The 18,894-nt window shown below is 50.1% G+C and overlaps 1 protein-coding gene across 3 annotated transcripts in view; it reads right to left on the minus strand.

Moving 5' to 3' along the window:
• Nucleotides 1–7,126: 7,126 nt before the first annotated feature.
• The window catches only part of TBC1D15 (TBC1 domain family member 15), a 611,295-nt gene continuing 599,527 nt past the window's right edge, over nucleotides 7,127–18,894 (minus strand). For all 3 annotated transcript variants that reach the window (XM_085653851.1, XM_085653849.1, XM_085653850.1), the window contains one exon: nucleotides 7,127–7,520. In XM_085653851.1, coding sequence (XP_085509977.1) covers nucleotides 7,320–7,520 — 201 coding nt within the window. In that variant the 3' untranslated portion in view covers nucleotides 7,127–7,319. The remainder of the gene's footprint in view (nucleotides 7,521–18,894) is intronic.

Genomic DNA, 18,894 nt, shown 5'->3' on the forward strand with positions numbered 1-18,894 from the left:
CTTCAGTTCCTACTGCAGAGCCCGCATACACCATCTGGTGTGTTTCACTAACATGATGCAGGAGGCTAGGAGGCCTAGCAACCTCATAGTCAGTCCCACCGAAATCCAGGATAGAGGCTGAACCATCGGTATCAAAACCTGAATATCCTGGATTCGCTGCTTGTGGGGATAAGCCTGAAACTGCACCGTGTCTAGAACGGCTCCAATGAAAAGGTGCGTCTGGGAAGGAGTCAGTTGTGACTTTGGCATGTTTATAGAGAACCCCAGCGAATGCAGGAGGTCCGCCGTTGGTTTGAGGTGGGAGATGACAGCCTGGGGCGAAGACGCCTTCAACAGCCAGTCGTCGAGCTAGGAGAAGATGAACTGCAACCACCGCCATCACCTTGGTGAACACCCAAGGGGCACTGGTAAGGCCAAAAGGTAGCACTGTGAACTGGAGGTGCTTGTGTCCTACCTTGAACAGCAAGTGACGTCTGTGACCCGGCAGGATGGGGGATGTGAAAAAAGTGTATCCTCCAAGTCCAACGCTACCAGCCAGTCTCCTTGGGCTAGGGCAGACCAACATGAGCATCTTGAACTTCTCCTTTCTAAGGAAGAGATGGACAGTCCGAAGATCTAAAATGGTCCGCAACCCTTTGTTCTTCTTCGGAATCTAAAAGTTGTGAGAATAGCAACCACTGCCTACTTCTGACACAGAGACCCTCTCTATAGCCCCCTGGAGAGATGAGCTGTATCTTCCTCTTGGAGTAAAGTTAAATGAAACTCCGCCAGCCGTTCTTAAAGTGGTGGAATAGGAGGAGGAAAAGAAAGGAAAGAGCAGAGACTAGCCCTCCTGAATGATCTTCAAGAACCACTTGTCCGATGTTACGGACCTCCAGTGGGGGAGATGAGGATGGATTCCCTAACCAACTGAAGTAGGGTTGGCTTGCAAAGTCAGACTAGGAGTCCTTGGAGGCTGCGGCTGGTGAGGGCTGGGTGGCAGACAACTTCTAGCTTCTATTCTGATGTTGGAATGAACCGCGCCCATGTCCTCACACAACTTGGGAAGTCTGCGCAGGCCGTGGCTGGGATATGGTTGGCACGGCTGGAAAGGGACAAAACGTGATGTTACTAAGACGCCTAAGGATCTGGATGTAGCACGAGAATCCTTGAAAAGTTCCAAGACCAAATCAGTCTTCTCTCCAAAGAGAGCCGACTGAAGGCATGTCCATCAAATTAGCCCGAGAAGTCACACCTTCTCAACCAGGCGTGACATCGTAAGGCCACTGTCGATAAAACTGCTCTGCCCAGCGAGCCAGTCGTGTCAAAGCCACACCTAATGGTGAATTTTGCTGCATCTCTTCTGTCCTTCACTGCCTGGGCGAGTGCAGCCCGGGTCTCCTCCGAGATCTGTTGCAGCACTTGCGCAACCATCTCCCAAGGGAGTCGGAGAAACAGCCCAAAAAGCTTGCAGTATTCATCGACCGCAATGCCAGACTGGCCGAAGGAAACATCTTCTTCCCAAGTGTTTCAAGTCTCTTCGATTTACTATCCGGAGGGGTGGAAGAGAATGCACCATGGGAAGTAGAAGCCTGAACCACCAAACTCTAAGGGGTTGGGTGTTGGCTGAGGAACTTTGGTTCGCCCGGAGCCGTGCGAAGACGGCATGCAATTGTCCTATTCACAGGAGCCCCTGTGCTCGGCTTGGACCACATGCCTAGTAGAACTTCAGTAAGGGCCTCATTGAAGGGCAATAGGGTTTCAGAGATGGATGCCCCAGGCTGAGCACTTTGGTCAGGAGATTTATCCTGACATGCACAGAGGGCAACTCCAGTTCAAGGACCTCAGGTGCTCTCCTTACCACCATGGCATAAGAAGCCCCCTTTCTCCACAGTGACAGTTGGAGAATAAAGCATGTCAGTATCTGGGAATGTTTCCAGTCCACTGGTCTCCCCAAGTTTATCATACCAGTCCATTAATTCCACAGACACATACTGGTGTTCCAAAGGGTGCATAGAACCCCTCCCAGTCCTTTCTTGTGCCTGAGAAGTCCTGAAAATGACCAGGCGATAACATAGAACCTATGGGTTCTACCAGCACAAGAGACGGCGGCGAGTGACACCGATCCGACTCAAAGTCATCGGAGATAAGGATGAGGCTGGCACCACCGGTGGGCGCTGGCGACACCAAAGGCACCGACTTCTGGTATGACGTCTGGGATGGTTGCGTTGGCATGACCGACATTGTTCCATATCTGGAGTCGGATCCCTGAGGCCCCACTGGTGCGTGGCCGGAGCCAACGGCATAGAATCCCATGCGGCCCCCTCTGACCATGTGGGGCCCGAAGGCTCACCAGAGGGGTTGGCCCCCTCAAATACACAGCACATGGCCTCGTAAAATTCTTTGAGGGTGGGTCACTCTGGCTCCCGGAAAAGGGGGAAGCGCAAAGTCGACCCTGCCCCTGGCTCTGCAAAACCATGCCTAGGGCGTTGGCGCTTCTTACCTCGTTTGTTGGCGGATGACAATCGAGGTGAAGATGAAGTCTGCTTGGACTCCTTCTTGTGTCCTGAAGACCTCAAGTGGGAGGAAGAGGGACTTGGGCTCTAGGAACGGTCCTGTGACCTACTCTTCTTCGAATGGGACCGGGATCTCTGTGGAGACTCGCTGGCTGGTGTTGACTGCTGGGCCGCAAGGAGCTTCAAAGTTCGCACCAAGCAAGGCCTTCGGAGCCATGGCCCGACAGTCCGAGCACAAGTTTGAGTCGTGGTTGCACTCGAAACACCAGAATCAGACTAGGTGGGAGGGGGTCGGCAACCGACATAGCGCAGTGACAGGTGCCAACCATGTCTTTCTAGACACATTTAGAGAAAGAAGCTGAAAAAACCTATCAACAAGCATTTACAATGCAATGGTCTCGGCATTGGTAAAGTTAGAGCTATTGGCATTGCTCATGACATTATTTTTGTTTATGTTTTTGTTTTTAAAACATTTAAAGAAACGGCATTGTCATGAGCAATGCCAATAGCTATAACTTTAACAATGCCGAGACCGTTGCATTGTAAATGCTTGTTTTTTTTTACACTTTCATGGCGTTTGCAAATTGAGCTAAAATCGTGAGTGGGGGTAAGGAAAGGCTGAGATTTTGTGGAAGTAATAAAACTTTGAGATTTTGTCGGGGTGCTGTAGCTCCTCGCCACGCGTATCAATCCAGCCTTTCTGAAACCGAAGGAACCAGACAGGACACAGGAAGGACGAAGGGAGCAGTCTGAGCCGGATACCCGTCGGGGGGGGGGGGGGGGGGGGGCGGCCGGCCCGGAAGGGACAGACATACAACGCCCTGGCGGAGGGCGACACTGCACTCCCGGGGGCAGGGACGGAGGGAGAGACTGGACTGAACTGAAGCTCGAGCGCAGGTAATTCACCGCGTCTTGCTTCGTGGATACAGGGTCCAATCCAGACACGTCTACTCAACCTCTCATCCTTCTGAGGTCGGCACCTTATTGGATATTCTCTTTCATTCTCTTATGATTCAAGGGTACAGTCCTCATGATAAAGTACTTATCGCGCACAGGTGATGAACGCATGCGCTCATGCATCGGAGTAGGGTTCGGAAAGCTGTAGAATTGCGTTTATATTCCGTAATATTTTTTGCATAAGGACCCCAGCACATCCTGCATAACTGGAATGACGAGTGTCCCTTCCAACGCCACTTATTTGCCCCACCATCCCCCATGTTTTGAGGGAATCTTCGCTATACGGTTATTTGCGAATTGTGTTTTTATGTAGGTTTGTGGACAACGGTACCATTTTGTGGCTGGAAGGAAGCCGATCGCAGCCTGGGTAACCGTTTTACACACTGGGCGGTGTATGAGAAAGAAACAGCCCTTCTTAAAGCGCATCGGACACCTAACAGTCAGATTCGCGCCGTCCAAGCCAAGGGAGTAACAAGAAGTGAACCCGGGCGCATTAGATTGGCCCAACTTGCCGACTGAAGTGTGACCGATTACAGGGAGTACCGACAGGCGCCCTGGCTGTAATCACTCCTCCGAATGACTAACGATAGCCAGCCTAAGTCAGCTGCATCGGATGTCGGGAGCGGGTTTATCTGGCCGAGGATCACACATGCCTGTTTCTGTGTGACAAGGAAGCATCAGAGTGACTCAAATGGGAGGCTGGTGAGAGACCCCTGACTCATCGCCGCCTGGGGAGAAGGAATGAGGGTGCGTGGTGGGAGTGGGAGGGGGCCTTCTGGACTCCGTTTAAGGCACAGCTTCCAAATGGAGCACTGAAGCAACAGGGAGAGGGGCGTGGAACCTAGAAACCAGACCCATCCCCCACCCCCTTTAGTGTGCCACCCACCTGGAGCAGGTATTACTGGAATTAAGCTGCGGTTAGAAAAGGCAAACGTCAGTACAACGTTTATCAGGCTTGTCAGCTCCATTTCAAGCCACCAAACACCTTCTCCACAGAAGAACGACATAAAAAAATGTATGCTTACGAGAATCTATTCCGTCATTTTAGCGCTCGCCTGTGACAGTATCGACAGACAAACATGAACAGAAGTCTTTGCTCTGCCCCATATAACCCAGTCCAACACCAAACCTTGTGCAGCGCCCTCTCTGAACAGAAACACAAACCACCCTGGAATATTCCAGCGTCACAGGCCTCTTCAGTGAGGTACATCTCAAGTGCAGGACAGCTCCCCGTGCCAGACAGTGCACATTCACTGTAACAAGCCCCTGATGGGCAAGGGCCAGACGACTGCTTCTGCGCACACTACGGGATGCCATGGTCAGCTGTACAATGTACATAGAAACATCCCAGAATACGATTATTACTGGAGTCAATTTCAAAGCTCTAACGATAGCTGGGGCTCAAGATAGCTGAGAAGTGATGGGCCCCTAGTCACCCAAGCAGATCACCGGGAAGGACGAGATGGGGGCCACAGTCTAATGATTCCACAGTCTGAAAGCCCTGCCCAAACTTGGAAGAGCAGACACCACTGTGCAAGGCACTAACATTACAAGAATAATTGCATACGGTAACCAAATGAGATGCAAGTATTTCTCTTCTGCCCAAGCTCAAACAGTAAAAGCAATGCTGATTTATAAACTCGTGTTTGTTAAAGCCACAGTTCGGTTCCAACTGGAGAGGGGTCAGGATATTTGTAACATATACAACTTAGAAATTGTAAGCCACTACGCAAACTTACAAAACAGCAATTCCACGGGGCCTCGGAAAAACTGCTTTTTCAGCACACTGGATGTTAGTTTTTATAGCACAAAATACCGTCGATAGCTCTTTTCTAAGACTTTGCCATTTTGGCAAACTATCTGAATCACAGTGACTCCAATTGCTCAGGATCACACTGTTCGGTTAGGTAAGCGTGCCCGAACAGTGGTTCCACAGTCTAGGCTTCCTCAAACCCACAAAAAAGGCAAGGGCGTGAGAATAGTGTATAAAACCACAACACTACATTGAAAGCACCTAAACATGATCTGTGGTAGTGGGGATTCGGGCTTCCGGGTCCGCAGGAAACGCAGGGCTAAAAGCAGTTATGACTAAACGAATCTGTAAATTACCCTGGAAATTGACCGTCGATCCTGTCAGGGTGGCCGGCGGGAGGGAGGAAGGGGTAAACTGCATTTACGGTAAGGACTACTTCAAGGCAGGAACTCGAGGTGTCTGGCTACAGCAGGAATCCTGCCTGAGATTTCCTTTGTAGCCCTCCACGTTTGTGGGGGGTGGAGGGGAGGGGGTGATCACCATTAGCCCTGGGAAATCGACAAACACAATCCCAGCGAAGGGCGCACAGCGGTGAGGCACGATGCCTCATTTCCTGGGGCCTGGATGGCATGTGAGCAAGCCAGCCAGGCGGGTGCCTGGCGATCACACTACATTGAAAGCACCTAAACATGATCTGTGGTAGTGGGGATTCGGGCTTCCGGGTCCGCAGGAAACGCAGGGCTAAAAGCAGTTATGACTAAACGAATCTGTAAATTACCCTGGAAATTGACAGTCGATCCTGTCAGGGTGGCCGGCGGGAGGGAGAAAGGGGTAAACTGCATTTACGGTAAGGACTACTTCAAGGCAGGAACTCGAGGTGTCTGGCTACAGCAGGAATCCTGCCTGAGATTTCCTTTGTAGCCCTCCACGTTTGTGGGGGGTGGAGGGGAGGGGGTGATCACCATTAGCCCTGGGAAATGGACGAACACAATCCCAGCGAAGGGCGCACAGCGGTGAGGCACGATGCCTCATTTCCTGGGGCCTGGATGGCATGTGAGCAAGCCAGCCAGGCGGGTGCCTGGCGATCACTTCCGATTCAGACAAGCCAACAATTTCCTAAAATAAAATAACAAGCCGAGGGCACCGGAAGACACCACCGCCTTTCTCCGAGGCAGAGCAGAAATGCCTCAGAGAAACGCTGCGTCCTTTTCGGATTCGGGGGCGTGTTTTGCTGTTATCTCCTCCTGCCATTGGCTGGAGGAGATAATTAGACTTTCTGCAAAAAACACGCCCCCCGATCCGAAAAGGACGGGGCCTGATCGGAGTGACAGGACCTCTTCTCCAATGGCTGGCCAGCATTCAAGAGGCCAGCCAATGGAGAACAGGGGAGAAGAGGGGCGGGTTCAAGCCCCTCTTCTCCAAAACATTAAATCTCTCGACTACCGGTTCTGCCTTTGGCAGACCGGATGGTCCCGAGACCTAAAAAGCGATAGAGGGGAAGCTCTTTCCCAGATCGGTGCTAAACTAGCACGGAAAGAAAAGAACTGATGACCGCGGCATCATCGATGACATCATGCAGAGCCGAATGGAGCCACCCGATGGTACGCCTAGGGGTACTGCTCACGCAAAAGTTTCCAGATCCAGCCTGATGCCTGCGGAATTCAAAGGTAAGGAATCTGCAGCTAGAAGTCTCTATCAGATAGGGAACAATAGTACTACAAGGTGAACGGTAAAGCAGAACATATACAGCCTTCATGAAAAGAGCAGTTTAGAACTGGGAGGACAATATGGGGTTTGTCATTTTTGTAGAATTCTGTGTAAACTAAATGACACTCCCCTTCCTTCACTTTGCTGCTAAGATTTAATAAAGCATATCAAATTGAAAACAATAACGAATACAAATAACTACAAAGAAAACCAATTGTTCCCAATATTTTATATAGATTTAATGAAAAGCATTTCAGTAGATAAATAATTTATGCACATATTACAAAATTCAAAATCTTCAATCCGTCTTCTTTTATCAAATTTCCAAATTCTATTGTCTGGTCAAAGTGCTGCATCAAATTGTCTCTAGTTTCAGGAAAAGTAGCTTCATGGGGATACACGACATGTCAATTCGTTAGTCGAGTCGTGGTAAATGCTGCTGCGTCACTCCTTCCATTGGCTGAAATTAACGGCACTGAGGCATTTTGGTGCACAGAATTTCGATAACTTCTTGCATCAATACTTTCTTTCTCACGTAGTTCTAAATCCTTTGTTATGTTGTTACAGTTTTTCATACCCAAGATTTCATGCACTTCTTGTGGCAATTCCTATAAAACAGAAAAGTCAGTCTTTAATAGGGGTCCAATGCGTGATGACCAAAGCAAATGTAGGGTTAAAAAACACACGACTAAAATCATTAGCGCATGCCTAGGCTGCTGAACTTCAATTCTTAGAAAAACCTTTATATCATATTTAAGGAAAACAAGGGTAAAAGGTCTAATAGTAACTACATAAAACAGGACAAGAATGCGTACAGCAGGCAAGCACAGTAAATAAAGTACGAAAGTACAGTACCTCCACGCAGAACATGGTCTAAATATATACTCTAATCACTTCTAGTATAGCAGGGGGCACCCTGCAAGGCCCGTTTCTATGCCCCATCTCTAGTCCCTATCAGTTCATGTCTGGTCCTCTTTTTTTTAGCCATTCAGACAAAATGTAGTGATGAGAAGCTTGGTGATATTATGCGAGTTCTGGGTATGGAATTCCACCCTCTGGTTTAAGTCTGGTTAGAATCTGTGCTGGTACTCTCTGCTGCCTGCTTGTTCACATACTACATCACTTCCTCTTGGAGAACACACTTTCGTTCGTTAAGGACCGGGTGCACTTGGGTATGATGCAGAACCTAAGGCAAAATGGTAAATTCAAGTGTTGCAATTCTTCCCAACCAAGACAAGGGATCTATTATGCCCGCCTCCAAAGTCTCTTTAACTCATTCTAATAAGTGGGAACAAAAGTCATCTTTTCTTTAGTCAAGCTAATATTATGCAGCTCCCATTTACCCAGATTTCCATTGTGAAGCCTAAAATTGCCTATTGGTTTCTGATCCAGTAAGGGCAGAGACGTTCCCCGGTTGGTTTATGTCATTAGAATGCCATAAGCAAATAAGGTCATGTCACTATCAAACTCCCTTTTGGCATTCTTTGAATCGTTCAATTTTAACTCATGCACTTTTCAAATGGGTGGGCTGTGATGTGGCTGTGGCGGGGGATGTCGAGGATGAGGCATGCAGAGGCGTTCTGTATGCGTTGTAGTCGTTTCTGGAGTTTGGCTGAGGTTCCTGCGTAGAGGGCGTTGCCGTAGTCCAGTCTGCTGCTGACGAGGGCGCAGTCGTCGATCCATTGCCTGAGGTTGAGGGTGGCAGCGTTGGTGTCCGTAGTGTCTGTTGGTAGGTTTCGGGCAAGGGTGGTGACTAGCTGGTCTTCGGTGACTTTTCCCCAGCTGCGGTGGGGGGCCCGTTGTGTGTGGTGGCGCGTGTTGGGTTTCTCGAAGGTGAACTGGACGCAGCGGTGGTCAGTCCAGTGGAGTTCGGTGGTGTGGCTGAAGGTGATGTGGTTGCTGGCTGAGAAGATGGGGTCGAGCATGTGTGTCCGGTGGAGTGGGTGGGAGTCACAACGAGCTGTTTGAGTCCGAGGTTGGTGTGTCGAGCAGGGTGGTGGAGTTGCAGTCGTTGGTGTTCTCGAGGTGGAAGTTCAGGTCTCCGAGGAGGATGTAGTCCGTGGACGCAAGGGCGGGGGGCCGGGCAGTCTGTAGATGAGGGTTCCTCTGAGGGTGGTGTGGATCTGGAAGTGCAGGTATTCGGCGGTGATAAGCGAGTCGTCGGTGCTGGTCGAGATTCTGAGGGTGTTTCTGTGGACGATGGCGATTCCTCCTCCTGTTCCGTTGGTGCGGTCCCTGCGGGTGATCTTGTAGCCGTCAGGGATGGCTATGGCGATGTCGGGTGCCAAAGAGGGGTTCATCCAGGTCTCCATCAGGAAGGCGACGTCTAGGGAGGTGGAGTCGAGTAGGTCCCAGAGTTAGATGGCATGTTTTCAGGCGGAGCGGGTGTTGAGTAGAAGGTATCGGAGGCTGTTGCGGCCTACCCCGGTGGGCGTGGAGGTAGTTTGGAGGCTGTTGTAGCTGCAGAGTCGGCAGGAGAAGGGTCCTTGGGTCCGCTTCAAGGTGGCCTGGAAGCAGGTGTGTGAGGGGCTGGCGTTAAGTGCATGGAGGGTGCTAGTGTTGTAGTGGTGTCGGGCGTTTGATGCTTGCTTTGGTGCGCAATCGGCACTTCCGCTGCACGGCCGCCATAATAAGGGGAGGTGGGAGGGAGGAGCAGCTGGGAAGCGGGGAGCGATACACCAATGGGCACGCGAGGGGGCGGGGACGCAGCGGCACGAAAACGGGAGGAACGAGGACTCAGAACACGAAATGCAGGGAATAATGCCAAAGCACAATACAAGAAAAATACAGGTATTCAGTGCACAATATCGGAACAGCAGTGGAGAGAAAAACAAAACCAGTCACAAATAAACGAGTGGTGAAAAAGTGGAACAGATACCAATGAGGGGCCAAGAACTCGCGGCAGCAGCGGGGTCAGGGACACGGGCACAGGAAGGTGGAGCTGTGTGGCGCGGGGAGCGACCTGCCTAGAACAGGGTCAAGGGTCGCTCTCTTCACCGCGCAGCGGCCCCCGATAATAAGGGGAGGTGGGAGGGAGGAGCAGCTGGGAGGTGGGGAGCGATACACCAATGGGCGCGCGAGGGGGGCGGAGCCGCAGGGGATGCAGCAGCAGGACAATGGGAGGAATGACACAGAACACGAAATGCAGGGAACAATGTCAAAGCACAATACAATAAAAATACAGGGGCGCTCGCATGCATAGCAACTCGGATGTTTCAAACCTGTGAGGAATTCTTTTCCCAGTACTCTATTGGCCAGATGTTGGCAGGAGGGAAATAGCCAACTTCTAAAGGATTTAACAAACCTAAATTTGACTATGACTGCCTCCACATAGTCATCTCACAACAGCCTTTACAGCATTGCTACCATTACTGGGACTTTAATGATGTATACAATGTTCCTAAATGTATCTACAGTTTATCTGTTCTACATAAAAATAGCTAGTCTACCAACAAGAGAAGGAAAACACTATCCTACTGGGTAATATTTTCTGATACTGTTTAGCATCAGTGTTGATTAAAACAGACCTATAAGATATAAGATACACAATTTGTTTTACTTTTTCCTCAGTATCCAACGAGGGCACCTGTTACTTCCTTTACAATAAGAGATTTAGGTGCCATCATTGTCTTGAAGAGCAATGAGGGGCCCAACAGTGCACCTTGCGTTAATACAGACACAAGCCCCTCTTGTGAAGGTGCTTTATTAAACTTCTCTTAGAGAAGCTATGGCTTTTTATCATTTTATTCTGCTGCAGAAAGCTCGCCATTTGAGATTTTGTTTTCTTTAGGTTTGCCACAAATATTGTCTGAATTTGGTGAATCAACAGATTATACTTGTAGATTTTGATTAATCTGACACTTACTTTGGATTTAAAGTAATGCATAGATCTTGGATAGATCTTTGACTTAAGCTCTAGAGTTGGCAATGTTTCTAGACTGTTTCTCCTTACATTGTATGGTTTAATCTTAGACATGAGTACCAAGCCCTTTTTATAAACATAACATTATTCCATATCGTGGATTCTGTAGCTGCATGACTAAAATTATGCTTTTTCCAAAAAAGGCCTCATTATCACTCCATTCTAACGGAATACCAGGTGTGCTTCAGTACCTATTCTTCAGACTCTGACCCCTTGGGGAGGCAGCTACTGATCATTCATTCATGCACGACTGAGGAAGGTAATGTTGCCGGCACTTTACACTCTGGGACACACTTTATCTGTACAAACAAACTATATTCCAGAACAAAGTGATGAGCGTGGGATAGAAAGTAGAGTCTAACACCACATCTAGTCCTCAAATATTAAAGTTTCCTCCTATTTCCTAATCAGTAAATTCAGGGCAGAATATAATTAAAATGTTGTCTGTTTGGCATTTTGCAGACATACTGAAATAACTGTATAGGCAATCCTTGTGTCACAGTCAAATTATTAAGTAACTATCCTGCTTGTCTGTTACCTGGCTTTGCATTTGCAAAAGGAAGGGAACTGTATGGTTATTCTACATATTTTTCTTCAGCTAGGTAAAACACTTCAGAGATGTATAGAAAACCTCTTGTTCTTATATCAGCGAGCAGTTCTCCGGCAAACATGCTATTCTTTGAGACGAAATCTAAGGTGCTTGGACAACAGTGAATTCTCTTCGTGAGAAACATGATCATTTTAACCATCTCCTCGCCTCAACCAAAGAATTATGAATTGGTCTAACCTCCAGAGAGGGCTTCTCAGCATCCTCATCAAATTGTAGCAAACTTCCTCTTACACAGTAAACCAGTCATATATATTATCTCTGCAGCAAGTTCAGAGGAGAACAACTCATCAGCTCCCTAGCCATAATCATTCCGAATCCCACCCAGTGTGGTGCAGTTTGTGCTCTGGAGACACAGGCATAGTAGCCAAGACCAGAGGAGAATATACATCACATCAAAGCTAAGCAAATAGTGCGAGGGTCAGAATCCTCTGCACAGTAGCCTTTAAATTCAACCAGGTTTTGATCAATGCTACTGCCCTGATGGGAATTTGCCATTCATTTTTATACAGTGTTAATCAGCCAGCCACGTCCAGGAAGAACTACCAAAGGTTTTGTTTTATACAGTTTGCTTCCTCTCCCCCACTACACAATGGCATGCAGTCCTTGCTACCTGTGAGTCAGTGCTGACTCCTGTGCACCATACCCAAGGCATTCTGCAGCATATGCACCGGACTCCTGTAAAAAGTAGCACTCATCAAACTTCACCCATAGCTTCAGATCACCTGCAAAATTACTTCCCTTTTCGAGTTGAAAAGATTGAGACATCTCAAGATTATGGTGATTCTTGAACTCAAAGAAACAGTTACTTACTTTCGGTAATGATGTATCTGTACGAGACATAGGCTAGATATAGATTCCTTACCTTAGTATTACCCCCAGGTGTCAGACTGGATCTGGAGAATTATTTCTTAGCAGTACCCCTGCGCGTTGTCAGGTGAAGTCAGTCGACTGCGCATCTGTCATCGGTGTCGCCGGGATGACGTAGTGGTGCCTACTTAGACACTACCCCTGCGCGCTGCTGTCAGTTCTGACACGACTTTCCATGCCAGAAGCGCAGAATCATGAAAGACACTGACCACTGGTGTGCTACAACTAGGGTCCTGTAAAGGAGTCCCTATCCCTAGAAGTCAATTCACGGAGAGGATGGGTGGGCGGTAAGGAATCTATAACTAACCTATGTCTCTTACAGATACATGGTTACCGAAAGGTAAGAAACTTTTTCATCGGAATGAGACAGTTAGTTATAGATTCCTTACCATAGAGTAGATACCCCAGCAATACCAACCCCGGAGGAGGGTCCGCGAACCAAGTTCACACCAGAAAGTCCTGGAGGACAGAAGAGGCAAAATAGCTGTCCCTCAGGACTTGAATGTCCATGCAGTAATGTCTGGTGAACGCCAGGCAGATGTCAAGGAGTGGTACTCCACGTGACAATGCAGTAGTTGCTGCCGTAGCCCTAGTGGAATGAGCATGCAGCCCCACTGGAGGTTCCTGCTTCACTAAAGCGTAACAGATTCTGATGCAAAGGACAACCCATCGAGAGATGGTACGCTTTTGGACAGCCCGACCTTTCTTGGCACCCACATAGCCAACAAAGAGTTGATCATCCACCCGGCAATCTTTTGTGCGTTCAAGGTAGAAGGACAGCGCACATTTTGGGTTCAGGCGATGGAGTCTCTTCTCCTTGGAAGGGTGCGAAGGTGAGAAAAAGGTGGGCAGAGTGATAGTTTGTCCTATGTGAAATGGTGTACCTACTTTAGCTAGAAACAAGGGTCTCTTCCTAAGCACAACTTTGTCTGGATGCACAGAAAAGAAAGGAGGCCTAGAAGAAAGAGCTTGAAGCTCACTCACCCTACGAGCAGAGGTGATGGCGACAAGAAAGGCAGTCTTCAGCGTGAGGAGCCTAAGAGGACAGTTGTGAAGAGGCTCGAAAGGAGCACACATAAGGTAAGTTAAGACAAGGTATAAGTTCCACTGGTGCATTATGAAAGGAGATGGAGGTAAGAGATGAATAATGCCTTTAAAGAATCTGTTTACAATAGGGGACTTGAATAAAGAGGGCGGATCTGGTACCCGAAGGAAAGCAGAAATAGCTGCAAGATGACCTTTTAGAGTGCCCAGAGCAGAGCCCTGCTGGGCCAAAGAAAGGCTGAACTAGAGAACCTCTGAAGGAGAGGCAAAGAGGGGATCCACAGCCTTTGCTGTGCACCATGCCACAAGGCTATTCCATCAACAGGCGTATACAGTCTTAGTGGAGGGACACCTGGCTGCCAAAATGACGTTACAGACTTAGGGCGGAAGGTCAAAAGCTGCCAACTGTCGCCACTCAATCTTCATGGAAGGAGGTGAAGGCTGGGCAGATTCCGTTGGAGGACCGTCCCCTGTTGCTGCGACAGAGAATCCTCCCGTAGGGGCAGTCTTATTGGAATATCGATGACCATGCTTAGGAGCTCGGGGTACCAGACTCTTCATGCCCAGTCCGGAGCCACAAGAATGACTTGGGCCTGGTTGCGCTTGATCCTCTTCAGCACTCGGGGCAGAAGTAGTACTGGCAAAAAGGCGTACAGGAGGCCGCAGTTCCGATTGTGACGAATAGAGTCAGCAAGCAAGTGTCGCCTTGGAAACTCCAAAGTGCAAAACTGCTGACGTTGCGCCTTATCTTTGGTGGCAAACAGATCTAACCAAGGCTCTCCTCACCCCTGAAAGAGACATTGCACCACCTCCGAGTGAAGACGCCATTCGTCATATACCAGGCACCAACGGCTGAATTCGTCCGCCCTGGTGTTCAGAGAGCCTGTCAGGTGTTGAACCAGCAAAGAGCCTCTTGACATAGGGTCCAGGACCCCACCCGTCCTGTTTGTAGCTGTCCCACAAAGCGGTGGTGTTGCCTGTTAACACCTGCACTACTTTCCTCTTGAGGGAGGGAAGGAATTCCTTCAGTGCCAGGTGGATTGTCCAGAGCTCCAACAGGTTGATATGGAGCCAGGACTCCGTCAGAGACCAGACTCCTTTGATCTCAGCCTCTCCCTGACGCATCGGTCAACACTGTTAGTTCTGGTTGGGAAAGGGAGAGGGATCTGCTTCTGACCTAAACCTGGTCCGTTAACCACCACTGCAGCTGTTGTGCAGTTCCCACCGAGATCTGGACCTAGTCTGAAAGATTACCCTAATGCTGCGCCCACTGGAACTTCAGGTACCACTGCAGAGCCCGCATATACCACCTGGCATTATCCACCAGCAGGATGCAGGAGGCCAAGAGGACCAGCAGCCTCAGGGTCACTTTACCGAAATCTGGGATAGAGGCTGAAACATCGGTATCATAGGCCCGAAAATCCTGCTGCTCTGGAGGATAGGCCCAAAACTGCAGTGTGCAGTACAGCTCCATTGAAAGGAAGCGTCTAGGATGGAGTCAGGTGTGACTTGAGCACGTTTATAGTGAACCCCAGGGAGTGCAGGAGGTCCGCTGCTGTCTGGAGGTGGGAGACGACAGCCTGGGGTGAGCCCGCCTTTAACAGCCAGTCGTCAAGATAGGGGAAGACTGGAACCCCTGATCTGCGCAGATAAGCAGCGACCACCGCCATCACTTTTGTGAACACCCGAGGGGCAGTGGGAAGGCCAAATGGGAGAACGGTGAACTGAAAATACTCGTGGCCTACCGTGAATCGTAGGTAGCATCTGTGGGCTGGCAGGACGAGGATATGTACATAGCGGTCCTGCAAGTCCAACGCCACCATCCAGTCTCCAGGGTTGAGGGCAGACAGGACCTGAGTGAACATGAGCATTTTGAACTTCTCCTTCCGGAGGAAGCAGTTGAGGGCCCTGAGGTCTAGGATAGGGTGCAAGCCTTTGTCCTTCTTGGGCACCCTAAAGTAGCGGGAATAGCATCTACAACCTACATCTGACGCAGGGACCCTTTCGATAGCTCCCTTGGCCAAGAGGGCTGAAACTTCCTGGCGGAGAAGCGCCAAATGATCCTCTGACATGCGATCGAAAAACGGTGGCATGGAGGGAGGGGCAGGCTCAAAGGGGAGGGAGAAGCCCCTTCAGGCTATTTGCACAACCCACCTGTTCGATGTGATGGATTGCCAGTGGGGGAGGTGATGGCGAATCCTGCAACCCACTGGCTGTTGATGGTCTCGGAGGATCGGACTAGGAGGGTTTGGAGGCTGCTGCAGGGGGGGATAGGGTGGACTGGCCTACCCACTGGCTCCCAGACCTGCGAGGTCACTGGGTCCCACGTCCGCGGCCACGCAGAGGCAGGGCAGCTTGCACGGACAGAACGTGGCAGGGTGCCTCTTCCGTAGCCAGGAAAGGGGCAAGAGGCTTACTGTGATGTGCGGGAAGACGCAACGAGATCCAAGGATCAGGCCATAGCTCGAGAATCCTTAAAGTGCTCCAGCGCAGAGACTTCCATGTCACCAAAAAGGCGACGGTCATCGAAGGACATGTCCAGCAAGGATGACTGGACATCCCCCGAAAAGCCGGACGTCCTCAACCAGGAGTAATGTCGAAGGGCTACTGACGTAGGCATCGTTCTGTCCAGTAAGTCAGTGGTTTCCAGTCCACATCGAATCGTGAATTTTGCTGCATCTCTCCTGTCTGCCACCGCTTGGAAGAGAACAGCTCGAGCCTCCGCCGGGCAATGAGGCAGCACTTCTGCAACCGTATCCCAGATAGTATGGGAGTATCGGCCCAAGAGGCACGTGGTACTCACATACTGCTGTGCCAAGCTAGAGGAAGAGAACATGCGCATCCCAAGATGATCCAGCTTCTTGGATTCCCTGTCTGGGGGAGCAGAAGGGAATGTGCCCTCAGGAGAAGGGTGTTGGGTGAGGAAAACTGGGTCGCCTGGGGCCGGGCGTTGGCGGCGGGCAATCGTCCTTTCCACTGGAGCCTCTGTGCTGAGTTTGGACCAGGTGGCCAGAAGGACGTCAGTAAGGGCTTCATTGATGGGCAGGACGGGTTCAGAGGAGGTTGCTGCAGGCTGAAGCACCTTTGTCAGGAGATTAGTCCTGATCGCCACTGAAGGGAGCTCTAGGCTCAAGGCCTCGGCTGCCTGTGGCACCACCACAGCGTAGGACGCTCCCTCCTCAAGAGTCATGGTAGGGGGTGAAAGCATGCCAAGGTCTGGAGAAGTGTCCAGACCACTGGCGTCACCCAGGTCCTCTCTCCAGTCCGGCTCTTCAAGCTGGTCTGCTAAAGGGTCTAATGACCCCTCCCAGTCCTCATCACCACCATCTGGGTGATAGGGAACACCAGGGGAACAAAAGTACCCTCTGGCATCCGGTTCGACATTGGTGGACGTCGGTCTGGGGGTCCATCTCAGGATGAGGATGGGGACAGCGTCGACTGAGGGCACGGCCGACGCCGGGGAAGGTCGGGTAAGATCGACCGGTGTCGATCCGGATCCAATCCTGGATCCACAGAGGCCCTCCAGAGCTGGGGCCAGAGCCACCAGCATCAAAGGCCCAGGGCCCCAAACCCACTCCACGGGGCCCGAAGGCGCGCCGGAGGAGTTGGACTGCTTAAAGATGCAGTTGAGGGCTTTGTAAAATATATGAAGCTGGGCAGGGGATGCCCTGGCTCCCGAAAGCAGGAGTAGGCGCGGAGTCGTCCCTGAATTAGGCGCCAGGGACGGAGCCTTAGAGCGACAATGCTCCGGATCCTGCGTCGCGTCAGCCAACCAACGGGGAGAAGGTGCTTCTTCGCCTTCTTCTTGTGCTTCGACTTACCTGAGGACTTTGAAGACTTTCAATGGGACGAGGTTTGAGAGCTCCGCGAACGGTCTCGAGACCTTCCCCTCGAACGAGACCGGGAGCGACGCAGAGCCGACCGCCGGGCCTCCAAGAGCTGTCGGGACCACTCCCGCAAAGTCTTAGGATTTATGGCCCGGCAAGTCGGAACACTACTTCGGGTCGTGGCCGCGCTTCAGACACGAAAGACACACATGGTGCGGGTCCGTTACTGACATAAGCCTGTGACATGCCTCGCAAGGTTTGAAGAATATCCGACAATGGGACATCCCTCACACACCAGGAGTTGAAGACTTGAAAAAGAAGTCGACAAAACGTTGAAAAAAGTTTAGTCAAAAAGTGACTAAAGAAGTAGCTCACTCCGGAACTGCGCTAGACTGGCGCAGAAAAAGAAATAACAGACGTCAGCGCGCAGGGGCGGCATCTAATAAGGCACAGCAACGTAATCCCGGCGACCAGGACGCCGGACGTGGAGTCGACCGATGCCACCTACCGACGCCCAGGGGTAATGCTAAGATAAAATTCTCCAAATCCAGTCTGACGCCTGGGGGTAATTCCGAGGTAAGGAATCTATAACTAACAGTCTCTTTCAGATACACAAGTCCTTGAGGTCAGAAAATTATACCACATCAGTCTCTAAGGCTCCAAGAACAATTCTACTTGAATAAACCCCCTCACCCACCCTTCTGTGGCATGCTTTATCATATGGTTCCTTCTCACCCCATAACCAGGGTCTATGGAATTGGCTACAACTCCCTCGCAGGGAAGGTGCTCGTAAGAAGGGCAATCTCTATTTGGGCAAATGGTATGTGTACTGGGTGTAGAGAGCATTGGAAAATGCAATGAGATTAAAACTACCTCTTGGCAGATTCATCGTTGTGTTTACCCTCAAAACTTTGGATCTTTCGTCCTCAACCTAGCAAGCTCAAATATATCTACAGTGGACAACAAAGTCATAGCCCTGTTGGATCTTCCCAAGAAACCTTGAGTTGAGGCTCTTACCCAACTTTTTGAGGGTTAAGAAAACAATGGATCTACTCTTGGGTTACCAGACCACTAATTGTATTGCACATATTTGTTTGCAGAATCTTTTCCATACACGTTTGCAGAGTGAATACATCATAGGTCCTTATGAAAGTATAGACACAAGTTAACACTGAGAAAACTTTTGACTAGGCTAACTGGGACTACCTATGGGCAGTTTTACAATCTTTGTGGACTCTTTTCTGCTCTTTTGACTCAGATGCATCTCATGTCTTTTGAGGCTCCCCACAGTAATCTGGTAGAACGTCTAACAATGAACTAAATAATGTGAAATGATGATCCCGGGAGAGGAGCAGAGATGTTGCTGAGGTAGAGCCGCCCACCTGCTCCATCCTATCTTTTGGGTAAATCCTCTGGTATGGAGACCAAGAGAACATTTCGCTGCTCGTAACATCAACAGTCATATAACGGGCCCATGGAGGCGATAGCAGCTGGAGAGTTTCATGCTCGCTCTAGTCAGTGGCCCAAGCTACTCTCCCTACACCGCTACAGCACAGTCACCATAGAGGTGACTGGGGGTCTCATGCCGTGGCCTTGGCTTTACCCATAGGCTGCTACTTTTTTGGCTTCCTGCCTTGCTTTTTCTGCCCAGACACCTCCCATCCATCAGGTCCCATACATTTGCAGAGGCAACTGGTGAGTCCCAATTGGAT

This window comes from Triturus cristatus, chromosome 4_1 (assembly GCF_964204655.1).
Source record: "Triturus cristatus chromosome 4_1, aTriCri1.1, whole genome shotgun sequence".
In the NCBI taxonomy this organism is placed as follows: Eukaryota; Metazoa; Chordata; class Amphibia; order Caudata; family Salamandridae; genus Triturus; species Triturus cristatus.